General features: G+C 42.9%; 1 protein-coding gene across 1 annotated transcript; it reads right to left on the bottom strand.

Annotated features, from left to right (window-relative positions):
* Positions 1–2,533: 2,533 nt before the first annotated feature.
* ramp1 (receptor activity modifying protein 1) lies at positions 2,534–25,804 on the bottom strand. The gene is made up of 4 exons (XM_026995700.3): positions 25,788–25,804; positions 23,321–23,435; positions 10,347–10,482; positions 2,534–3,427 (listed from the first exon to the last, which is right to left on the bottom strand). The coding sequence occupies exons 1-4, from the start codon at positions 25,788–25,790 to the stop codon at positions 3,172–3,174; spliced, it is 510 nt and encodes a 169-aa protein (XP_026851501.2). The 5' UTR covers positions 25,791–25,804; the 3' UTR covers positions 2,534–3,171.
* Positions 25,805–27,081: the final 1,277 nt, after the last annotated feature.

Genomic DNA, 27,081 nt, shown 5'->3' with positions numbered 1-27,081 from the left:
GAATTTCACGCTAGGGCAGAGATAAGATCATCCCAGATCCACATAGATCTCACCTTTAGAAACATTCACTGGCCATGATTTAGTGATACAGTACAGCCTAACTGCACTCTTTTTTCTTCTCCTAGTTGCTGGGATATTTTTCCTGCCTTGTCAGCCTTCGCGTCTCATCACCGCTGTAACGTTCAATATTCGTAATAGTTTCTGAGACTCCGGAAGCTCAGCTGGGACATGCTGAAACCGCAGAACAGATGAATCTAGACTATGTCCGAGGGTCCTAATAGAGAAGGGCAAATCTGCACCCTGGACTACATTTACAAAATGACCATCTGCACGGATTTTGCTTATGGGTGCAGAAATTATTTTAAGACCCATGTGAGATGAGGGTTTAAATGGAATAGATCAAACACGTGATTAATAACTATGGATGTACAGTGTACTTGCTGCTACAGCAATTATAAATAACTCAAGTCTGTGAGCACATGGCCTGGGGTTCTGGCCAGTATACTTGACAATGAGTCCCATTTTGTCCAGCATCACCTACAACAGTGGTCTCCTGTGTGTCCAATCAAAACTGAGTTATTTCTTTGGGGTCATGTGAATGTCTATGAATTAAAAGGAAAATACATACAGGATCCAGTTTATCATATTTTTTGCATGTAAATATTATGCTGTTAATATCACATAAAATCTTCAGTTTAATTAGGGTCCAAGTGATTAACCTTATTGCAACGGCTTAGGTGGTTTCTTGAGATTATTTTTCTCTGCTAAAATAAATCATGCAGACCAAACAGTAAGGCCGAAAGACATGAAATTCCATCAACAGCTAGTGAGATGAGCCTCAGCGGCATGAAGGGGATACCACAGTGCTGTGTTAGACATTTTCACCAATAACCTCTGACTCTTAATTCACAGACACAGTTCTTTTTTTTGGTCTTAAATCCTTGGCTTCTGATGTATTCCACTAAGCCCCACCCAAAAACTTCTGCCATTATGTTTTTTGTTGTTGTTGTTTGTTGTTGTTGTTGTTTTTTGTTGCTAATTTGCATAATATAAAATACTTTTAGGGTTTTCACCCAACCAACACAAAATTGGTATTCACAAAAGTTTGAACTTAGTTTAAAATAATTTATGTTTTTGTTACTGTAAACAATATGGCTGTCATATGCCAGTCAATAGTCCAGGGACCTTTATTTACTAAAATGGCTATGACTACTGAAAAGTTTCATCAATTTTCATGAAATCTGAAAGACTTATATGGCCTTTCGTTTTGTTGGCTATGTTGTTACATGTTGTTACGTGGGGGAGTGCTAACGGCCTCAGTCTTGTTTCAAATATGAATTATAGGGCTGCTGAAATAATCTTTATAAAACAGATTAAAAAATAATATTTTGGAGTTGCAAAACAAGCCACAGAAACCAGTATCATCGTGAAGCACTATCATGTCAACTGCACAAAGTGCAAAAATGGGCTTCAACCTCGCTATTGCCACAATTGTGGCTATATATTTTTTATTTATTTATTTTACAAGATAAACATTTACTTTTTGCTTTCACACATTTTAAATAAAAGAGAACACTGTGTAAATATTTTTTTCAGTTTTCTACATATTTCTGTTAGTGAGGCAAGCTCACTAGTTGCTGACTGTGTGTGTTCCTGTTTCTGACAGATGTGCATTTTGGGTACGTTTCCAAAGCTGTGGCAACTAAACCTCAAAAATAAGGTTCAATGAAACTTTTAATATAAGTATTGGTTATTTGTGGGAGGAAGATGTGCAGTACTAACCCTAACCCTAACCCTAACCTAACCCTAACCCTAACCACAGAATATCTGTGTAGAAATATTCCTAGATTTTTCAAATGAGGTTGATAGTCCCTCATAAATATTTATGGAGGGGTAACAATTTATCTTGTTTGTTGTCTATGACACAGATAAGCCACTTCTGCTGATTAAAATTTATTTTGAGATGAATCTCTGCCTTCAAGTTAAAAGTGATACATTTGGGGGCTCTCCCTATGTGTAGTTGTAATTGTAACATGTTGGTTTCATCAGTTGGGTTGTTGTTGCTGCAGAATTTTGTATCTAATCTTGTGTGACTCATGTTGTTGCTTCTTCTAAACAGGTTTTTGAAAATGTATTTCTCTGAATTTATGTTAAAAAACATCAAGTACTTTGTTCCCTTTAGAAATCTCTACATCCTAGGGTCAGGATACTCTGGGTTGTTTGAGAAATGCAATCACTGAAAGGTAGTAAGATGGCCTGAAGGAAAACCAGACTCTTTCAGTATTATGCCTAATAAATGGAGGAATTCATATGCAAACAGCACTGGTACCAGGGCAGGCTGCTTTACAAACAAGGTCCCCAGTGCGGGAATACGCAATTAAGAGTTACGGCTAACCCAACAAACTCTTCAGGCGGCGTGATCCACGGCTGCTAACAATAATTGTAGACCATCTAGTCTTTGGTTCCTCAAAAGTTCAAGCTCGTTCAAACCTCAGTTCTGCATCGCAAGTAAACTTTAAAAATGCCAATGGCATTTACATGATATGGTAGCTTTTAATTTTTATTCCGTTTTTAAATAAACAAAAATCAGCATATTCAGTAAACTCGGTGTTATCAGCATTTGGCACAACACAGAATAAGGACACGTGAGTGTGAGAAGAGAGAGAACAGGCAAGTTCAGCATTCAGGGATAACGAGTAGGCATATCACAGCTGGAGAAAGGTGCCTTTCCTTTGCTCTACATCAGTGGGTTTCTGGTTCAGAAATAATATTTATTCAGCCAGGGCCAGTGTTTCAAAAGGGTTGATCTTGCTTCAGCTCGCTAACCAGTGAGGTATTGTCATGACAACGTCCTGTTTCAAACACTGCTATCCAGGACCCTGTAGATGTATGATTTTATGAATTGAGGTTCTCCGCAAATCCCATGTATATCGCCAAATTGTGGACAGTTTTTTAGTACACTAAGATCATTACTTATGAGCTTGGGGGGGGGGGGGGGGGGGCATGTTACAAGCTGCTCTGTCGTTCAAAGATTTGATTCATTAAGTCCCTGTCCGCAAATCTCCGTACTGCAGCAGTATATAGCGCATGTCATTGCGTGACCCCTCGCTGTCAGACGTAATGCGAGGTGCTGCAGCATGGCAGAGGGGTGCTTTGGGCCGGACGGTGGCCCTACACGATGCCCTCGCTGCGCTTGCTCCTCCACACCACTAGGGCAGTCATGAGCAGGGTGACCAGGACGGGCACGATGATGAAAGGCCCCAGGACACGGTTGGGCGGGTCGTGCAGCAGCCGACCTGTCGGCGAGCAGTCGTGGAAGTAGTGGCGGTGGATGCGAATGAAGAACTCATCCACCAGTCTGTTGGGCCAGAAGCAGTTCATCTTCAGGGCCACTAGGAAGGTGCAATTTGTCAGTTCTAGATAGGATCTGTATGACAAAACAGAAAAGGGCAGATTACGATGTGTCCAGGTACAGAAGAATGAGCTGTTTCCAATTCATACATTTGCCATGTCATTGGGAATCAGCGATGTCATCTTAACAATAGGATATAATATAAAAATGAATAATCAAAACACATGATGAAAATGACAATGGCAATTTATTCATAGCTACAGAACACCCTGCTCATGCCCCAGGCAGAGCTGAGTTTAATGAAGACACAAATGGTTAAAATAAGTGTGTATTTTGTGAATATGCATTAATCCTATGCACACGCACTGGTTCTGATAGTGATTAATCATTTGGCTGTTCCCTGTGTGTGCATGGTTATGTCATCTCTGTGGCAAAGAGAATGCCCTAGTCCAGGAAAGTCATCATTTTATAAAGCATTCATTGCTTCTGCTTCCTGAACATGCGCAGCACATTACTGCAGTCATTCATTGTAATGACATGCACCCAGCGGTTCCTGAGCAAATATCCTTAACTCCCTTAAGTATTTTAAACCGTCTACTGTGGACAGTGGATGGTTTATATGCATTTGTGTCCACTTTTCATCTGTTTCTCTCCTGATGATCTGGGCTTTTATGGAGTGACATGGACCCTCAATAATGAGAGTGGGCACTGTCTAAACAGAGCCTGGTGGAATAGGCAAACTCAGGCAATCTCTCTCTCTCCCTCCCCATAGGATCTCCATAGCAGTTCTCACACGCTCTCTCTCACCCATTCGGTCACCCCAAGCCCCCTCCCCCCAAATAGCAGGCTATTTATAAGACCAACCGGCCATGCGTGGGATGCATGCCACTGCTGGCGCAGACGTTTCATCAAGGGCCCTCTCCTGCCATGCTTTCCGGGCTAGCACATAACTGCCCCCCCCCACACTTTCACCCCACCCCCAGCCACATTTCCCCTGCAGGGATAAAGATGGTCCATGGAACAGCAGGCCAAGCTCTCGGAGAGCGCGGCTGATCCTTCCGCCACGGAATGCGGGGCAGGCGGGAGCGTGTGGGTCAGTTCTGGCCACCAGGCCTAGGTGGAGGCTTTGAGCAGAGGGTGGGAGTGTTAAGAGGAGGAGAATTAGAGAAATGTTGGTGCCTGGAACTGTGTCTGATGCCAGTGTGGAGCGCATGTTTTAGCTGTGAGAGCATTTCACGTGCTTCTCGTTAAAGATCGGTGTAAATCTAGACGCTTAATACATTTCCATGCTCCGTGCAGCTGTGCTTATAAAGACAGGTGCACGGTTACTGTGGCTACACCTGTCTTTCCCATTATTTGACAACTGGAAACAAAGGCAGACAGACTCTTTATACAAAGATGTGGGGATACAGGCAGTTACCCAGTCATGAGCTGCTCAAGCACTGGCCAGGTTCATTAGTGGTGGGCATGGGAGAGTAGAGAGATTCTCACCAAGCTGTCCGAGACAAAAGCTTTGTTGTTGGAACAGCAGCCATTTCGAGCACAAGATATACAGTTTAGTTTATGATCATAGACAAAGGAAAACAAAATACCCACATATGTTTTCAGCTATGAAAAATCTATCAAGTTAACAAGGTTTCTGTTTATTTATTTATTTATTAGTTCAACACGCCTTTCTCTGCATATCTGCTGATATATAGCATGAATTAGACACTAATTATTTACAAGTGCATTCATCAGCAAAGGTGCAACCAGACCCTGCAGGGAAAGTTGCTGTACTGCACATCAACAGAACAAACAGGAAGGCTTAAGAAATGGTAGTCACTATGAGCCCTCATAGTAGGAGCTTACTGGAGAGGAATGAGTTCTTAGCTGGTGAGAAGAGTATGTTCCCTGTTCCCCTTATCGCTCCCTCACTCTGTCTGTCTGTCTGTCTGTCCATCTGAGAGACGAGTGATAAAGTGTGGTCCTCATTATTCATGTACTATAAATATGAAAATACTTTCCTTTGCAGACACAAGACTGTGCCACTGGTGCTGATATTGGTCAAAGTAGCCAAATACTGTGTCATGACCGGAGCCACTAGCTTCCGAATAACGCCACTGTAATGCTTGGAATTCCCACATTATCAGAAAGTCTTTACATATTGTCCATGTGAACTTAAACTGGCCTGAATTTCAAAGATGATAATAATAATAAATATCCCTGTAAGAATATAGCTGTTCTATAATAGGATCAATCTAATTTATAAAAAATAAATGCACAATTAAATGAACAGAATACCCACAGACAACCCAGACCATAAATTCGTTTCAGTTAGAGAGAAAGGAAACAGGTGTTTAATGATACTCACTATACACATGCAGCCAGTAAGCCTGACTGTGTGCTTTTATCACTGCTACAAACAGATGCAGCACAGTAAAACTGCTGCCCAAGTTATCAGCATGGGGAAATGATTCAGGCAATCTAATCACATGGATGTGAATCGGCTTGTTATTGTCCTGTCAGGTGTTATTATCATGTAATTAGCTGGAGAAAAGAGATGGAAAAGCAACACGGTCAGAGACTTGGGTGATGTAATTTCACATGAGGAGCACAGATTCATCTGGACAGGAAATTGCTTTGCGTGAGCGCCTGCTGGTGCCCAAGCCTTTGGAGAGGACAGATCCTTGCTAAGAGGATCTACATGAGAACTGGTGTTGTCTTCCTGGAGCTCAGTGTCAGCATGATGTTCTAAAATGGTCTGACGTGCTAGTCTGCGCAAACCCACGTGAACCAAACGCAGCTGCGCTGATAATGTGTCTGTAGGGTTTCGTTATGGAAGCGCTTCACTTTCACATTCTGATTTCTTTCCTTCTTTCTCTCCAGCTCATATGTGACGTGAGTTATGTCCAGCTGGTCCACATGCTGCATTTAATATTTAATATTATTACAATCATGATCATTATTATGAGAATTACTATTCAAATGTCTATTATTTAACTACTACTGTTTAAACACTGTTTAAAAGGAACCAGATCCTTCTTGCACATGCAACAAACATGCAAATTGTGATTAGTCTTATGACACCCACTGTAGCCTCTGTTGTCTGACCTGTGGCAGTATCGTCACAGTAACTAAAACTGGCATGTCCAGGAAGCTTGTGTCTGGTTATAAAGTGCTGTTGGGGTGGGGGCAGGAAGAATTATCTTGCAGCTTTCAGTGCCAGATTGAATTTCCAATTGGTTTAGCACCACTAAATATAACCAGCTAGTGAGAGTGGTGAGAGTCAATGACAAGCATCCACACCCAGGGACTACGACTGTGGGTCACTGCTGTGACTTTTATTAACCCTGCTGTTGTACTTGTATACAGATCTGTGATGCTGCCTGACCTGAAATACATTTTTAAATGCCACTTCACATTAAAGGGGGTTGCCCTTTGACATACTGATCCGATTTTGTCTAATTGAATCCTACATGGATAGAAATTATCTATCTATCTATCTATCTATCTATCTATCTATCTATCTATCTATCTATCTATCTATCTATCTATCTATCTATCTATCTATCTATCTATCTATCTATCTATCTATCATATATGTATATATGTATATATGTGTGTGTGTGTGTGTGTGTGTGTGTGTGTGTGTGTGTGTGTGTGTGTGTGTGTTTAAAAAAAATCTTGGAATGTCTTTTCCCCCAGTAAATATTAGGACTGCTTTAGTGTTGCGAATAACAAATGTAATCAGTTTACACGAGTTATAGGGTGCTAGTGAAAATAAGTGTACTGTGTTTTGGCCAAGCTCATTTACCACTACACATGCCTGAAGCATGTGTCTGCTTGCTTTTAACTCAAACACACAGTTTTAACAACTGGCCTGATGCAACATTTCTCTTAGGTCCCTAAAACGATTCACGTGCTGTAAGAAGCATTGATCTTAACAAACAGCACTGCAGAAATTTACCTGGGAACAAACTAAAACATCACTGTCCACTATGTCATGCTCAGAACTGTATAACACTTTCTAGCCTGAATGTATATCCATTCATTACCTCATAGAGTTGTTCCTTGCAAAAATGAAAATGAAGAAACAGGCATTAATACTTTTAATAATACTATTAATTATCAAACATAAATTCTATTTGGGCCAATATCTCAGGGGTTCTCTGTAAATGAGAATGTAAATATTCACTTTGTAGCTTCTTTCCCACACAGATATATGTCCCTGCCAGCTAGCATGGAGCCTTCCTTACCCACTCTACATTGATTAGCGAGCAAACCTCCCACTGTTCATAAAAATCAGCGGATTGGCACATTACTCAGCTGATGTTCCTTATGCTTTAAATGATGCTCTCCGTGGCACGGCTCTGCACAGCCTCTGGCTCTCTCTCTCTCTCTCTCTCTCTCTCTCTCTCTCTCTCTCTCACTCTCTCTCTCTCTCTCACTCTCTCTCTCTCTCTCTCTCTCTCTCTCTCTCTCTCTCTCTCTCTCCTCCACCATGTTACTGCTCCGAATGTGCAGCCAGACTACACACTGGACCACACAGACCGAGGCCACTCGCCACTCCCGCCAGCAGCATTCCCGAGCAGAGCTGCCTCCTTCCCTGCCCTGCCTGCAGGCTCAGGAGCCCCGGCCCGGGGACACAGCTCGGGTGCTTCAGCGGAGTTACACAGCATGGAAGAGGGACTCCCATTCACAGGGTGACCATCTCCCGGGAGGTGGTGGATCCACTGTATCTAGCATCGAAAAATAGCCTTCACGTTCCGTGACTCTTCCCAGAACAATTCCCAATAGGAGTGTCTGACCCCTTGTTCGATCAGTGACAGATTTAGCTATTGTAAAAGAAATAAATGGGACATTGACCTTGATTTACCCACAGGCTGCTGCTTTTTCTATGAAGTCAATGAGATGACATTGAAAGGAACTGATTGAAGTAGATAACAGGATATGTGCCACACTGACTGACACTTCACGCCTGGTCTTGAAAAGCGAGAATGATGGGGAGAAACATCTGTTCACAAGACACGCAGTAGGAAGATTTACAACTCTGATCTGAGAAATATGGCAAGAAATGATTGCAGCCTTCCACCAGAGACCTGTTCAGTTATGTAGGACGATAAAAATCCAATTCCCAGCATTAACCTGAAGTTCAAGATTTAAAGATATCTCCATAAATGCAGTTGGTGCACAGTCCAGTGGGCTTACAGAATTGATTTATGTCAGTATTTAGCTGTTGATCTTTTTCAGTATAAGCAGTAAAACCCAGACAGAGCTGCTAAGGGGTGGCTAAAACAGATACCGTATGAGTCAGGACTGCTTTCATGTTCATTTTTAATCTGATTCTCTTTATGTGGGAAGAGACTTGGTTAAGACTTGGTTTTGGATAAATAGTCCCTTATAAACAAGCGATGTGTCATGTTGTTTGTTTCTTTTTTGACACTTGCACAGTGTCAGTTTCACTGAGTCCCTTGGAAAAAGTCAGGTGGATATCAGGGGAAATGTCTTTGCTCCCAGCAGGGACAGGGAGGGCAGCCGTGGAAGTTTAGTGTGCCATGTGCCATGTGGTACAGTGTGGTGACCTGTATTGGATCTCTGGCTGGTAATCAAGCTAACCCACTGCTCAGTGAAGGTGCAAAAGGTCTCCGTCACCCAGTAATGGGTTGATGTGGGGTAAATTCTAGCTCTGTATCAGGAATTGATGTAGTCACAGGTTTCCTGGTGTAATAATCTTGTTGCCTGAGCAACAGGCATTAGCGTAAGCTGCTTCAGAGCGCTTACACCATGGCACTCTACTGTCCCTGACCTCTGACCCTGAGCATTGCTTCCAGGCACTCCCTGGAGGGGAGAGTAAAGCACTTTAAGTGACCAACAGAAAGACCAGGTGCCTGATATTCTGTTTACTGTATATAGGCAAAATGCAGCCTGAGGAAAGTTCACTGGCCCTCCATCAGCTACAAGGAAGCTCCCATTTCCTGCAGATTAGTTTTAGGATCTGAAGATCTGTAGGAGAATTATCCTGACAACATTGGCTTGCAGTATACTGAGTAGTTGTACAAGGGTTCCAGAAGGATTTTGTTTCTTTGATGGATAAACCCTAAGAATTCTACCTAATATTAGTAAAAAAAAAATCCATTGTCTTACTATAGACAGAAAAAAAAGTGTTCAAGTATGATTCATGGTTCAGGAATTTGCAATGAGAATGCTCTACTTGTTTGGTGCTAGTGCCTGTATTGCACAGCATAACTGATATTAATGATATTAAACACCAGTGTTCAAGGTTGATCCTGCTTATCACAGCAAATATTGGTCATGGGTAGCATAACAAATCACTCACTGTCGATAGAGACAGCAAACGAACTGCACAAACTGGTCAAATTTGTAATTAAGGAGACATGGCAACCAAATGGGGAGCTCACTGCTCAATGTCAGATGTGACTGGTCTAATTATTTGCAACAGTCGGGGGGGTTGAGGAGGGGGGCGTCTGGCCCTGTAAAGCACGGCACCAAACCTGCCACTTACAATAAAAAAGCAACAGCCTAGGAGCATGACGACAAACAAAGCCATCACACTTTTTGCACCGTGGGCTTAGCGGCGAGCGCGCCTGCCATGTTTGTTAACAGTCCGTATTCTGAGTGCAGTTGAGGGAATTGCCCTTCACTCCTGTGCTGTGCTTGAGCAATGAAATATGAATGTGGCTCACACTAAAATGTGCCTGACTGTACTAAAACCAGAGTGTTTCTTACTTGAAGATGCGCTGGAGATTTAGCAGGCCGGATTCGCGGCACCGACTCTGTTCCATTTTGGACACATTTCAAAGGCTGAAAGCAGTTAAAAAAAAAAAAAAAGCAGGAAGTATAAAAGGCTTAAAGTGCTCCAAATAATCTGCCTCACACTCTTCATCCACTTCAGAGGACGACGCATCATACGTTTCACTGATCTGATTCGTCTGGACTCTTGTATAGAAGCCAAGTCAGCTGGAGCGTGCTAAGAGAGGAGGCGATTACTCACACTACTGTGTCGTCCCAGCTGCACCAATGTTGCTGGTCCAGGCCCTCCATGTCTAGCTTAAACTTGGCCAGACAGAACTCCTCGATGGCGTACTCATAATGGCTGCTACACGCCAGCGCTACCACAGGGAGCATCGCTGCAGGGAAGACAGGACATGATTATGCAGGGTTGGTCAGGAGCAAACTCGCCTGTCTACTCTCTCTGTCTCCTGGTTTGTTTGGTTTTTTTTGCCTGTACAATAAATGGCAGGTCGGAGTGGCTGAAATCACTCAGCGGGTGTTTAAAATATTGCAGAGCATAAATTGTCCCTTATGATGGGATTGACTAAGATGAGCAAATTACTGACATAAGTGCACAGATCAACATCAAATTCTGCATTACACTGTATCAGTCATGAGCCACACACAGCATTTTATTTCATCCTGCATTGTCTATTATTTTTTGTATAAGCAGGCTGTCATATAATTTGCATGGCAAACTACGAAAAAAAAGGCCATTCTGGAGTAAAAGATATTAGTCCTGTTACCACGTTAGTCATTTACAGATAACCCATCTGTACAATTTAGAACCAACATTTTATGGTATGAATTTGACTCAGACTTTCAGTGATTTATTGCTTAGACTGTTGTCACACTTTGCTGGCAGGAGTGCAGACAGACTACAGCTTTTTCGAAACAAAGCAGCAGGAGTACTAAAGCACCCCAGGCACTGGGAGCCTGTCACACCTTCTTTAGCACCACCAGTACAACTGACTGTCTGCTTCATTCCGCATGGATTTCCAAATCCTCTTATTGGTTTTTAAAGCTTAGCAGCTTATCTTTATAAGCACTAAATGTTATTCATTTGATGCCCTTTACTTTTTAGATTTAAACTTGGGATTTTTTTGCTTCCTGATACAAGCACTAGTTCCTGCTTGCCATATTGTTCTTTTATTTTATTATTTATTAATTCTACTTCAACTTTTAAATTTATATCTCAGCAAGATCAGAAATGGGATCCTTGGTCATTAAGTGCCCATCTAAAGCTCAGGGCCAAATCAAGAGCTACAGTATTTAGAAAAACGTAATGTTGGGAGGCAAGGCAGGATATAGAGGAGAGCTGTCATTAAAACAGACACTGATGTTTACTCTGAAACGCAACAGAACTGAGAGCAGCAGCGCTAAGCGAATACAAGACAAAACTTGATAAGCGACAGAACGAATTCAGAACACAATGGGGCAGATAAACAGCAGTATGCACAAGGAGAAATACAGAACAGGACCCTAAATACACACGCTAACAAGCACAACAACTGCTTGTCATTGTCATTACATTGTCATTCCACTCAGCTGTCTTCATTGTGATGCTTGGAGGTTAAACAAAATCTAAAAAAAGATATTAAAGACCATCTTGGGGACAACTGACATGCAGCTGTCAAGAAGTGACTGACCTTTGTTCAGTAAACACATGGGGGGTCAGCGTAATTGCCTGGTTGGAAATATGTGCATTTTTTCAGAAAGTCCAATTCCGTGTGTGTGTTTTTCTTTTTCTTTTTCTTTCTTTCTAATTTGTTAGTGTAAAGAAACGCATCAAAGAATTGCTGAAATTCGGACACATCTAAATGTGAGGGTCTAAATGGCACAGGCTGGGCGGACAGAAGAGGAAGAATGCCCGAGATGGGAAGTGGTGATGAGTAGTGTAATTACCTCTGACAGAACTGGCTTAATATGCAGCACTTGGGAAAACCAGTAGCCCTTTCCAGTCTGCCTAAAGCGTACTGGTTACTGGCTACACTTATGCCCTTTGTTCTCATTATAGCCTCTATCGGTAGTCCATTTTGAGTTTGCAGCCATGACCTATGACCCATAATGCCATGGGTGAGGGGTTAATGGTTGATGGGCCATTGTCATAGCTTGTCAAGGGAATGTCAACTCTGGCAACAGTCCTTCTGGAGAGGGAGATGTCCAGGGGAAGCCAGGGACAGATCGATGCTTTTATGTGTGGATATGTGTTTAGCCACCAGGCTTTTATAGTGAGTGCCAGGCTACAGTGTGTGGATGATTACGTAAGTATGTAAAGGGCTGTTTGTAGGGGGAAAGTGAGTAAACATGTGGGAACGGGCAGAAAAGGAAATGTGAGGTTGATAAGTACATCTGCAGCCCAACCAACCGGAGCAAACTGGAGCAGGTTTTGAAACATCTAATTACTAGCATGCAGACACATGTGGAGGAGGCACATGAGTACGTGCTTTTATTGCTATTACTGCTTTTATTGTTTTATACTCTGTGTAATAACTCAAAGCATTTCCATAGAGAAAATGAGAGCGGGAGAAACAAACAATAACACTGCATATTCCCATATGCACTTATATAGACCAGAAGATTTTTTTTGTTTTGTTGAGCCCATTCAGATCATTCAGATTTATCGTTTCCAGTGGCAAGTCATTTTAATTCTTATGGTCTTTGCATTGCCTTAACAACATTTCTGTTTGCATTGCCAGTAGTTGCTATGACAGCAAAAGTTCTAACTCAGAACTTTACAACCCCATGGATTTAAAAAACACTTTTTCTAAAATAAACTGGTTTCTGCTCTGGAAACGTGGGGGGGGTGGGGGGGGGGGGGTGCGCGTGTGTGTGAATTCAGACACAAGCTATCAGATCAAATGTTGAATATATGAATATATATGTCTTACTAAAGACATGGTGTGGCTGTGTGATGTTATTGTGACCCTCTTGTTTTGGTTCTGTCAAAGCTTTCCACATATTCAAGGCCTGTTGGAGGGATTTCATCGTAAAGATCAACTCCTGCACTGAATCCTGGGAGAAATCAAATGTAACCATGTTTTGTGTGGAACTCATTATAGCAATATAGCATAGCATTCTTCAAGGCCTTAGGAAATAGATGACAGAAGACAATGATTCCTTTTCCTGGTGATTTCACTCACATCATGCCATTGGCTTCTGTGATAAGATACATACAGCATAGAGTCCTGAAGCAGCCCAAACCACATCCGCTTTCTCAACTGACTGTCAGTACCTAGGCAGTCAGGCCTGCTGTTTATTTCCTTCAGTCTTAAAGTACACATTTTTTGACAACATGTGCATTTTTGTGCGTGCGGGCGTGCGTGTGTGTGTGTGTGTGCGTGCGTGTGTGTGTGTGTGCGTGCGTGTGTGTGTGTGTGTGTGTGTGTGTGTGTATGGCTGGGATGCCTTTTATTTACTGCATAAATGCTGAGTTTGAAGAACTGCAGTATAGAAACTCCCAGGAAAATCTGGAAGAAGCAGTAAAAACTGAACCTGAGCGAGAACACTTCAGCCTGAACATCCACACACACACACACACTTCAGCCTGAACATCCACACACACACACTTCAGCCTGAACATCCACACACACACACACTTCAGCCTGAACATCCACATACACATACTTCAGCCTGAACATCCACACACACACACACTTCAGCCTGAACATCCACACACACACACTTCAGCCTGAACATCCACACACACACACACACTTCAGCCTGAACATCCAGACATACACACTTCACCTTGAACATCCACACACACACACTTCAGCCTGAACATCCACATACACACACTTCAGCCTGAACATCCACACACACACTTCAGCCTGAACATCCACACACACACACACACACACTTCAGCCTGAACATCCACACACACACACTTCAGCCTGAACATCCACACACACACACTTCAGCCTGAACATCCACACACACACACACTTCAGCCTGAACATCCACATACACACACTTCAGCCTGAACATCCACACACACACACACTTCAGCCTGAACATCCACACACACACACTTCAGCCTGAACATGCACACACACACACACTTCAGCCTGAACATCCAGACATACACACTTCACCTTGAACATCCACACACACACACTTCAGCCTGAACATCCACACACACACACTTCAGCCTGAACATCCACATACACACACTTCAGCCTGAACATCCACACACACACACTTCAGCCTGAACATCCACACACACACACACACACACACTTCAGCCTGAACATCCACACACACACACTTCAGCCTGAACATCCACACACACACACTTCAGCCTGAACATCCACACACACACACTTCAGCCTGAACATCCACACACACACACACTTCAGCCTGAACATCCACATACACACACTTCAGCCTGAACATCCACACACACACACACTTCAGCCTGAACATCCACACACACACACTTCAGCCTGAACATCCACACACACACACACTTCAGCCTGAACATCCAGACATACACACTTCACCTTGAACATCCACACACACACACTTCAGCCTGAACATCCACATACACACACTTCAGCCTGAACATCCACACACACACACTTCAGCCTGAACATCCACACACACACACACACACACTTCAGCCTGAACATCCACACACACACACTTCAGCCTGAACATCCACACACACACACTTCAGCCTGAACATCCACATACACACACTTCAGCCTGAACATCCACACACACACACTTCAGCCTGAACATCCACATACACACACTTCAGCCTGAACATCCACATACACACACTTCAGCCTGAACATCCACACACACACACTTCAGCCTGAACATCCACATACACACACTTCAGCCTGAACATCCAGATACACACTTCAGCCTGAACATCCACATACACACTTCAGCCTGAACATCCACACACACACTTCAGCCTGAACATCCACACACACACACACACACACACACACACACACATACACACACACACACACACACACACACACTTCAGCCTGAACATCCACACACACTTCAGCCTGAACATCCACACATACTTCAACCTAAACATCCACACACACACTTCAGCCTGAACATCCACACACTCTCCCATTGTGAATAATATATATATATTTTTTAACCTGAGACAGTGGAAGAATTACAGCAGGCAGATATGCTTTTTCCAATACTTTCTCCTAGTAACAATTGTCCTCTGATGCTGTAAACATTATTGCTTTATTGTTTTATTTGATAGTGTCCGGTCATAGCATTCAAAACATCCACCCACTGTATCTCTCTGTCACCACTCACGCATGCATGTGTAAGTCAGCGTGCTTGTGTGATGAAGCGCCAAGCATTAGAAATACGGTCAGAGTGTGAATCGAGGCCAGGACCCTTCATTGCCCAGTAATTAGTAATGCTTCATTGTTTTTGATGAGCTGGGAAAAGGCACCTATGATGAGGGGGCGTCACTAGCAAGCAGCTGGGATTAAATCCAAGGGTTCGGCCGTAAGGTGGAGTCGTGCTAAAAGTGGAAGGTGCACGCAGCGCAGCGGCGTACGCCGGGGGCTGTCTGCGAAAGGTCACCACAGCACCCACTCCCGTGAAATGGCAAAGGCGCCGCACCTTCACGGACTCCTTGTGAGGAACTCGAAGGAGAGCGAGCTCTCACGCTGAGGAGGGGGAACAGTTCGATAACAGCGCAGCCCACTTAGTTCCTCACATTAGGTTCCATCTTCAGAAGCAACGTGAATGCCTCCTTCGCAATTCCAGGTAAGAAATGCTGCGGTTGTGATGGTTCTCCAGCCCAGCCGCTTCTCAATGAACCCCAGGGTTTTATAGCAGAAATAAAATAAGCACAGCTGGGCGAGTGTGCATGCCAGCATCCAGCACATCTGGAATTAGTGCAAAAACAAAGACTGGGTCTCACTCTCATGGGAGTTAATGTTTGTACTAACCTTTCTTGTTTTCAAAATGTATCATATATGTGTTGTTTAAACAATACTGTTGAACATTGTTGTATATGATATTGTGATAGCTTGCATATTCAAAAGAATGTCCCACTGCTGGAACTGGGGATTCCCTGCAACAGGGATATTATTGAACAACTGTTGGTATAATTTTGTTTTAGTGTTTCTCATTATTCTGAAGGCGCAACTCAGAGAAGCAAGTGGTGGTAATGACTAAGAGTGACCACGGCTACTACTTATTCTACAGATGCAGTATCCCAACACCAAATCTTTCAGTGGACAGCTTATGAAACGTTTACAGTATAAACATACAAAATGAAAAATAGGAGTATAACATCCTTTTTCCTTAATGCTAAATACTAATCTAATGTACAATTTATGCAGAAACTGCATCCTGAGCAGAGAGAGGCATGAGGTGCACGTGAAGGGCACGTCCTTGAAAGGGAGCATGGGAGGTGGGTCATTCACATGTTCAGGTCCTGCCTAATTGGTCAGCTACCAGACAAGTGCTTTTCAGTTGTTGTGTTTTTCACCTGAAAGGATGGGAGAGTTGTGGTAACTCTGCCGCTGTGATCGGCAGCGCTGAATGACTGGCACAATGCTTGAGCTCACCAAACCTTTACGCACAAAAGCCCTGGAGAATGTTAGGGAGCAATGCAATTCCAGGCAGATATGTTGTTAGGCACAGTGAAAGAGACATAACTTTTATACTCAGAAGAGAAAAGAGACTTGGTGCACAACAAGCAAGAAACAGAGAGAAGCGATTTGACTGCTATATACTCTGTGCTGGAAGTCATTTTACATTCAGATGGGGACAATGACAAAAAATATTACTAAAGAAACAGCCTAAATCAAAAATTAAACTGTAACAATTCTGAATTAAAAATACTTTATGAAATACTTCACATTTTCCAGTGGAAGGTTAATGGAGTATTGCGTCCTTCACTGTGGGCCTTGTTCGTGCCTGTACACCCACTCTCAAAGCCAGCTTTGCTGTGTATTTCCGGAGCCTTTCAACTTGGGACTTACTGTTGTGTAACATACACAAACATGCAATGGAGCACGGAGCCTATAAACATACTTGACGGAAGAAAACACAAATCACGTACTAGAGTGAAGTACTTGGTGCTAGAGACGCAGAGGTTAAGGCATTTTGCATATGATGTCTTTATTCACTTAATTTAATTTAAATTTGACTAAAAGCTTACTAAAAGTTTACCCAAAATGTATTTTGAGGGGTTCTAAATGTTTATAAAATGCCTAAATACCTAAAAGGCCATAGCGGAAGCCAGACTGCAGGATTTCTGCTGGGGACGGCCGTAGCTGCAGGGGCACTGAGATATACTTGTCCATTTCTCTGGGTTTGACTTGCTTCATTGATTCAAACACTACATTACTGCAGACTGTTCAGCAAATAACAAGTCTCTACAGCCAGTGGTCTTATAACAGTCCTTATGTTTTCTCATTTCCTAAATAAATAAATCTTGGAAAGTATAATATATGCTAGAAGTTAACATAAGGAATGAAATATTTTTCAACACATAAGTGCCAATGAAATATATAACATATGGGACTTCATCTGAAATATCAAACAAATTTCTTCCAATAACATGAAATAAAATTCTGGCAACAAACATCCCCTACGGCACAATGTCATTACAGATAAAGATTAGCATTTGAAAATGCAGCTTCTAGACACGTTTTGTTTCACAGTGGTCACCCCTTATCAAATCTGGAAATTAAATCGCCTTTTTGTGTCTGTGTCAAACCGTCCGTGCTTTTCTAAACGTAATGGCCATGTAACAGGGGAAAGAAGCATCTGGCCCGGTGAATGCCACCAGCCAACGCTGCTTGGTGAACAAAGGCCTGAGATAGTGCGGGGCTGCATTCTGCAATCACAAGCCCACAGACGCACAGGACACGAGGCCGCACCTAGAGGTTGCCTGGTGACGTGTTAGCAGTGGCGAGGCATGGACGTGCTCACCCAACCTCATATCCTCTGTCTCGCTCCTATCCCTGCTGTGAATCGCACGCATCATCGATTAGCTCTCCGCACGTCACGTAACAATTATACTTTAATCCCATTGTGACACTGCTTATTATAAGAGAGGAAATGAATAATGAACAATTCCTTTTCTTACTGGGTTCGATGTTGAATAGTCCTATTCACGCTAAAACATGGCTGGGGGTAAACAAGAGTCCACTGGTTGAATAAGCATATATACAAAGACTTTGTCGTTTTCAACTGAAGATTACATAAACAGCCATTCAGGTTAGGCTAAATCATTAACAAAGTCAGAAGCAGAACGCCAGCATCATTAAAAAGGATATGGATCTGCTCTCCGCTGTAACGTATGGATTAGAAAGCATACAGAAAGGGAGGTGAAGAAACACAGGTAGCGGTGCATGATGGGAAAACAAGCAGCAAAGCTCGGCACAGCATTAACGCAAACAGCCTTCACTGCAACCACAGCATAAACAGCTCCACTTTAGCGCCGGTTTTGTGCAGCTGTGGTATCATAATATCCAGTTTTCTAGGTGACTGCTTGAACTGACAGGCTTGGTTTATAGTCCACCTACAAGTCCAGCTTCAGGGCTGTAACAATCTATCACACAGGAAAACAGTCAAATGTGTTGAAGCAAACTGTCCCTTCACTTTCTTCGGCATGGCTGCTTTACAACTATTGACAGAGCAAGCGCCAATGTGATACCCTCGCTCGCTCGCTACCTCACACACAACACGCTCGCGCTTACACGCTAGGAATTCATCACCACCTCCTGCAATAATCCAAATGGCAGCGGCCCTTTGTGATGTTGTAATTACAGGGGTCACTGGATGTCAGCCCATTCTGCTGTACTGGTGACAGATCACTCACAGTCATTATACAGAAGCTGATTCCCATCAACAGAAGCATTTGCTGGGGGCTTGTAGAGACTCACTGTTGCAGCCTTTAACTGACACCTTGCACTCTGGTTTGTTGTAATCTGCGACTGAGTTGAGCTTGCAGCTCAACGTGACTGTGCTAGAATGGCATACAAATCTATCCTAAGAGGGTGGGGACCCTTCCGATTTGTATGCATGTCTTGAGATCAAGATGGGAGAAGGTGCAACAGGATTTCTATAATTAGACAGATTGTCACAGCACAAAAATTGATAAATACATAACATATATTGAGGCAAATCGATACGTACTGGTGTTAGTTTAGACAGTTAACCTGAGCTTAAAAATGTTTTATTGTGCTTATTTTATAATTGAGTAATTGGTATGACAGGTTATTATCATTCTATTATTTATATCAGGCGACACATTAATGTCTACTGTAGCAGTGTCTACAGTGTTGTGGTAACACTGGATTGTATTACCTCTTCACACTCCAAGCCACAGCGAAAGAGCTCATTAAAACATCATCAGATGTGGGATTGGCTAACGAGGTGTCATTCATCAGTCCTCTTAACCAAATGAGATTACAGAGCCACACGCTGCCACAATCAAAGTAGACACTCAATAAAAAAAGAAAACCTTTAGTAGCCATTCCAAAGTACAAATGATCTAAGTTAAGTTAAATAAGTTAAATTGAATGTTTGAAAGCAATTCTTTTAATTTGAACCTGAATTCTTGGGAACTGAAAAAATGAAAAAGATCTGATGAATGTGATGAATGAATGAATGAATGAATGAATGAATGAATGAATGAATGGGTGGCCTAAAATATTAGTGTTTGTGTGTGGCTATCTGAAGAGCCGGGTTAACAGCTCGAGGGCACGCAGTTGTGGCTCTATTCAAACTTTCTTTTCATTGAGGTCTCATTTCTCATGCCATAGTCTGAAAAGAGTTGTTAAAAAGGACAGCGTGGGGTACAGCTAGACTCAAATTCCCATCGGGTGACACTACGTGTCGAATGAAAATAAAGGAAATCTGTCTCTGAAACCTTTAAAAACTGAGGCCCAACCTTAAGCAATGTGTGCAAAAAGCCATTTGACTTGGGCCTCCCTGACAGGCAGCACTGGCTTGACCGTCAATCACGCAAGAAAGGAGGGAAGAGTCATTCTTCCTCCTCCTGTTTTCTTTTCCAATGTATGTGACAGTGTCACTCTGTAGTTCACTGGAGGGTGTGAACTAATGGATATTCGTTGGAAGGATTTCCATTCTACTTCCATTCTGCAGCAGTGTAGCCAGCAGAGCCCAGCTCCTCACTGGCATTCTGCCTCAGATAAACATCAATAATTTACTGTATGCCATCCATACACCTGTTGCGTAATGCGACAAACCGCACATGCTCGATGCAAGACACAAACCTCAGCGGGTGGAGGAGGGCTTGAGCCACATTTCTTAAATATTTCATTATGTGTTTGTTTGTCCTTGTCCTCGTCCCCACAGATACTCGCAGTGTGTGGCCCTATCTGGAAAATGGCCGCTGCGGACATCGTGGTCCGAGGGCGTCTGCCATGCAGAACGGAATGGGCTTCTGGGTTAATCTATACCAAAGCGAGCGGCAGTGGGCCGTGGAACGTTCTCTGGCTCTTCAGGAGCTCCCACGGGGCCCCGCGGTACCAGGGGGAATCGACCACACCCTCCACGAAACGGGCTGTGGCACAAAATGCAACTGCAGAGATCTAAGGGGGCAATAAAAGCTTGGAACGTTATGAGGAGCTGCTTTCCATACTGGAGTATTGAGTGGTGAGGATATGGCCATTAGCGCAGCTCATGTGGAAAACTGCGACAGTAGCACACGCGGTTCCTCATGTTACCAAGAAACATCTTCTCTGAAAAAAAGGGAGACGACCTTCAGTTTTACCCCAATACGTGGCTGTCTGTATTAAATGCAAAACCCTCCTTTGCAATAAAATGCAAAAACAATCTGGCAGGCCCCCAGTGAGTAAAAAGTCCATCTACATCATTCACTGACACCAGGACATGTCCAACTACTTCAAAACAGCAGTAAAAAAGCCTTAGCAAACCTATATTTGGGTACATTTTTATTTTAATGCAATTAGCAACCATTATTTTGTTTATGTTCCACCTGTGTGTTAAATCCCACACATTTATTAAATTATTAAAAAACTGTAACCTGAGTAGATTACAAGGTCATTCTCCACCTTCAATGCTTAATGTTAAGGTGTTAGTGGGTTGAATTTGAAGGCTTAGCTGTTGGTGTGAATTCTTATTTTAGGATGAATTGGATTTTTGGATGCTGTTTTAATAGTAGGTCTTGTTCACCTCCCTTTTCAACATTTTTTTTCTGGCACACTTTCTTAATATTTTGTATGAACTGTTAAATCTTTAAATTCAAAACTCTCAGTGAAATCTTTAAATTCAAAACTCTCAGCAAAACTCTCAGTTTTAGTTCATGTACATTTAGCTTCTAAATCTAATCAGTGTAAAGAATAACAGATCAATTCATATATTTCGAATAGTTTAATCGCAAAAAGCTCAACAGTTACACAGTATTAATAATACCTTCGTGAATTCTCAGCACTTTAATAAAATCTTTTCTATGTTAATTTATTTTTGTTTTGTTTTGGTGGGGGGGGGGGGGGGGGGGCGCCAGCCACCTCCTCGTTTGTAGGCCCCTCGCCCGCGAGCAGCACGATCTGTCGCTGCATGTCCAACGCACGAAAACAGCGGGACAAAACCGCACCATCATCACTCTTCACGCCCGTGCACGGCCAAACTGCAGTGAAACGTTATGAGCACATGCACAAAAAACACGGAGGTACTACGTGTGTAGCTAGAAACAAAGGCGACATAAAAGCTTCGTTACCCGTGCATAACACCTGAACCGCCCTGGCAAAGTAAGTGAAGTGGAGTCTCTCCAAAGCAAGGCGGTCGCCATGCATTATTAACACATTTAAGAATTCACCCATGTGTAGCCGGCTCTGTCTGTTGCATAGATTTTTGATTCAGCAATTTAACGACTACTCATGGCTTAATAAGTTCCCAAAAGAAATGTTCAGTATAAACCGTTCCGTTTTATGTTTTGGTTCCTGCTGTGTTACTAATTAAAATCTAATTTGTAGTAGTTTAGGGAGCTTGCAGAACTAGGCAAATCCATGTATAAATCCAACCTATGTCTTAATTTTGTAGTTTCACTGGGCAGATCCTCTCGGGCGGTGAAAGGAAAGTAACACAACTTGCCCACACGTTCCTGCCGGCGAACAGTCGCGAATAAACGCGTAAGTCCAGCGCGGGATTGCGGGAGGCTGCAGCAGTTTGGAGATGACGCGTGCTCGGACACAGGCGATCTCTGGTGTGCATGTGAGGTTATATGCGCGGCTTGAGCAAACTTACCTATTATAAGACAGACAGTGACACGCTTCGGGGCGGCCGCGCTGCTGACCCCCATGGTCATGTGAGTGTGCCCACACAGCACCGGAGAAGTTTGACGGGTCCTCTGCTATATCCGAGTTAGTAATATTCTAGCGCGCTGATCTCCACGGCACGGGGGACTTCTCCGCAGAGAGCGCGTTGGACATGTCCAAACAATGCTGGAAACATTTCTGAAAGCAACGACAGTTTAGCACAGAATCTGCACGGCGCAACGAAGCTTAGGCTTCCCGGCGCACGTCCCAGCACACCCGGTAACACCCTTTTAATGGGAAGCGTCTTTGCCAAAAAGCAAAGTCCGTGCGGCCGCGAGGACACGGAGAGGGTAGAGACTCGAGCGCGCGCGTTTAGCGACAGCACGAGCGGTCCGTGCAGTGGCGCGCTCGCACGGTAAAAGGAGCGCGTTTCGCGCGGGGAGGGGTCGCGAGCACACGGCGGAGAGCGCGGGATCAAAGTGTCAGTGGAATTGCGCTGGACTGGCGTCGCGCGGGCGTAAACGCATTATTCTCTGAGATGCATGCAAGTGAAGTTTGTTTTCCTCCAAAGCACGCGTTAACTTCGCGTCGCTGCATTAATTTAATGTCATCGTCACCGCCGAAGGTGCAGGACGTGTATTTGTTACATTACTTATGCTTTAAAATCTTACAGCCATAAATAAGATTCACATGTCAGTAACTAGGCGTGCACTGCTATTCACGTTGTTTTAACCTTTATAAGAAAACGCGATAAAGGATACGCACTTACAGTCAACTTGTTGCTGCTTTATCGCGTAACCGCCGTACAACATCCGTTTTGCCTGCTGGGTGGAAGTTACTGTCGTCTTAGTTTTAAGATACTATAGGTGTTTGAAGCCCATTCACTTTGTATCTGGGCGAATTTAAAACACTCTTTCAGTTTGTGCCCATTACCCTTGTTATTCCTCAGATCTGTCAGTCCTTCAGAGAAGCCTGTTGCCATGCCGGTATTCCTGCTCATCCTGCGGCGTCTGTTGCCCCCTGCTGGTAACGGAAGGCTCTGTCTCCACTAGGTAATGTGAGGGCAAAGAAGAGAATTTTAAGATAATTCCCTGAACATGACATAAGGCTAATTTTAATCTCATTAACACATTTAATTTGGTTTTACCTACTGTTGGATTGAAAACTTCCTTTACTGTTTCTCCTTTTTGTCAAAGGACAGTTTGGATTCACCAGTTCACATCTCAGACTCTGGTAATACCTCCTAGGTTTCCCTTAAATGCCTTGGTGTCTGGCTATAGTTCTAATTAACATAGACCACTTTCTTTCACTCAAGCATTGCTGACTTCGTTCGAGGTATTCCCTGCACTTATGTTGACTTGCATCCCATCATATTTTAATTTAAACTTGTTTATGTCCTCATTTTTTTTCTCAGTCATTTTAAATGAATTATGCTCTTGATATCCACAACAAAACTGCTGTAACTGTTCTATTTCATTGCTGAGCCATCTAGCCTCCTCATCTGTATATGTTTTTACCCAGTATACATATGTCTCTTTCTCATCACCAAACCTCTACGTCCTGGCACTTGGTCTTCAGCTCCACAATCTCTTTTCTTATTTATACATGCAACATTTGAATTGTTCTTCTTGTGTTGTTTGCTCAGTTCTTCCATGTCATGCTCCCTGTCCTGGGTTTTCTGATCATACTGCAGTTTTACCTCTTCCAGCTCTGTCACACTATGTTCACACGTTTTGATGTGCGATTCACACTTTTTTTTGTGATCCTCCAGCTTCTGGTGCAGCCGCTCTCTCTCGTCATCTTTGTCTGACGTCTCTTCAGTCGGTATCATGCGGTTCCACCTTATTTGCTATACCTTCATCTGCATTTCCTCATGCTAGGCCATTAACCTGTTTAATCTTTCACTTTGTTTTTCCGCCATGTGTTACTCACACTGCCCCTTCAACTTGTCAGTATTTTTGCCCCTTTCCTACAACTTTTCTTCATAAAGGTCTTGTATTTCATTCTCTTTCTCCATAATCATCTTCTCATGTGAAGCTTTTGGCTTCTCCGTGTCTTTTTCAATTTTCATTATCTTGTCTTGTGGAGATTTCTTGAATATCGTTGTCTTTTTCATTTAGGATCAGTGTGTTTTCATTTCCTCAAATTCTCCCTGTTTGGATATGTGCATGCCCTCAATCTTCTGCCACAACAGAAGTCTTGAATATCTTTGCCTTTCATTTAGGTTCACTGTGTAACCTGTTTTCAGTCGGTCAAGTTCCCTCTGTTTGGTTTTGTGCATGCTCTCATACTTCTGCCAGAACGTATTATTCTCTCTTATGCATCTTCAGTTCAGAATAAATTGGTGTGATTAGAGAAATGGATACCCCAGTTCTCCTTGACTAAATCTAAAGCTAAATTTTCAAACAGTTCGCAGTTTGTTTGGCATTGTTTTGTTTTCACATACATGAAGCTGACCTCTACACTTTGCTATTAGATCTTTCGACTCTGGTTGCCTCACAAGGAATTGTTCTTCACGTTCGAGTCCAAGCTTTAACCTTCAGGTGAGCAGGACTTTTGTATGCCCTCACACAGCGGCACCCACAATTCCCAGCATGTTCTCAGTCACCTTCCCATTTCTCTGAGAAGTCTCCCACTGGAATGACTAGGAGGAAAGCATGGGGTCCTGGTTCACACAGTGGGATGCTGTTTGGAATCTCCTCCTGGATCTGAGCAGGCATGTCCTCAGCTCACACGTGGCCCCAGGTTGAGATGACAGTGGCTAAAACCACTGCCATCCACCCCGACCCGCCCACGGACGCACTTCTCGAAGCCTTGCTCAACATCAAAGATGGTTCGAGCCCAAGATGTTTTCTGAGGAACTCCTACCTGCCCTCCTTCCTGAGCCCTGATGTCTGTGACATCAGACACTGAATCTTTTCCCTTTAATGGTAATTAACCAGCAGTAGACTTACATTTACAGACATAAGATTAAAATCTCTATTACTGGCAGTAATCTGGACATACTAGAAAGTGCCTTATATTCTTGATTAATGTGGTTAATTTGTATTTTGTGGCTAGTTTATAGAGATAGCACCAAGACACCAAGGTCTGAAAAAAAGAGTTTCCTACGGTTATCGGAGCACCAGGGGCTGTCACACCCAAACTGGAAGAAGATCCGAGTTCTGTGTCCAGAAGAGTGCAGTGCTAGGAACAGCACTAAGGTACGATCTCAAGCTCCCAGGCCTCTGATGGAGGACCTGAGCTGGTAAGAAAAAGACCATCCAGAGCAGGATGACTGGGGAAGCTCTATTACCCATATATAAAAACCAGAACATTAAAAATCATACAGCATAAACATGTCTAGTAAACATTCATATTCCTCCCCCCAACAATCATGAGAGTAAACAGAAGGACTTACCATAGTGTGGCCTGTCCCGTATTTTTAATGCTGGCTTTTTCTGTGTCTTTGCTTCTCTCCAGAGAACCACAGTGAAAAGAACATATTTCTTCTGTCCTAAGAGACCTTTTTCAGGCCTTCAACAATGACATCACACAAGTATAGTCTTATAAAAACGGAGCACATCTGAATTTGAAATAAACATTTACATTTTCAAAAGCGATGAGGGTGGTGAAGTAAAACGTTCATATCATGTAATAGTCTGTACATGTCATGTGGTGTGTAAAAGTTCACTGTTCAAAGTTCAGAAGGAAGTATAAGAAGTATAAGATGACATCATGTCACCAACTACAAGAAATTGAGTGTGTGCAATGTCCCAAAGTTCACCCAGACCAGGAACAAATGTAGGGCTCAACACTCAATAGCGATCTGTGAAAACAGTGGCTTTGGGACATTGCACACACCCAGTTTCTTGTAGTTTAAGATTTATTAATGATGCTTTTGGGATAATGTGGCCTAACTATGTTAGTGATTAACCAACTAATCTTGGTCTGGGAAACTGAAACAAAACCTCCACAATAATAATAATAATAATAATAATAATAATAACAATAACAACAACAATCTTTTTCATAAACCCAATTATGTTAGGATGAACAAAACTCTTGGGATGTAGAGAGAGAAAAATATGTCCAGTAAAGAGGAAAGTGTTGAGCTGAATTTTAAAGGAAGATAGAGCAATTTTTAATTATGTGGTAGAGAATTCCAGAGTTTAGGAAAACCAGCAGTGAATGACCTGCAAGAATTTCAGAACTGCGGGAGACAGGGAGAGTATACATGAATCTGCTCAGTGAGTTAGACGGGGGCAAAACTGTCAAGGGCTCTGAAAGTTAAGAGGAACAGTTTGCACTCAAATGGGTTGAATGAATGAGTGGGTTACCAGCGAAGGTGATGTAGTACATGGATAAGATGAAGAGAACGTTTGGCATATGTGAGGACAGTGGTGAACTGAAGGCGGTTAAGACATTTAGTAGGGAGTTAATCAATGAGGGAATTGCAGAAACCCACATGAAAAAAAGGCATTTACTGGCCTCAGTATCACCGACCAGCGGAGGGTGGAGACTGGTTATATTATAAAGATGAAATAATGCAGTTCCAGTAAGGAGACTTGAAATGGGGTTCATATGTGAGAGAGAGGTCATAAAACAAGCTTTTATGTTTTTAATAAGCGGAGCTGATCCAACAGGAAAACTGGCATCAAAAACCAGTGTTTTAAGTTTGAAATGCATGTAATCCCCTTAATAAAATTGTGGAT

The sequence above is a fragment of the Electrophorus electricus genome, chromosome 9, assembly GCF_041902795.1.
Source record: "Electrophorus electricus isolate QZ-2024a chromosome 9, ASM4190279v1, whole genome shotgun sequence".
Lineage (NCBI taxonomy): Eukaryota > Metazoa > Chordata > Actinopteri > Gymnotiformes > Gymnotidae > Electrophorus > Electrophorus electricus.
The sequence above is the reverse complement of the archived record's forward strand: the minus strand, read 5'-3'. Positions and strand labels throughout refer to the sequence as shown.

Coding starts and splice junctions, on each gene's coding strand:
- ramp1 (XM_026995700.3), bottom strand. Junction 10,483..23,320: donor AGATCTGAGGAATAACAAGG/GTAATGGGCACA, acceptor TCTTCCCTGCAG/CGATGCTCCCTGTGGTAGCG. Junction 3,428..10,346: donor AGCTGGGACGACACAGTAGT/GTGAGTAATCGC, acceptor TTTGTCATACAG/ATCCTATCTAGAACTGACAA.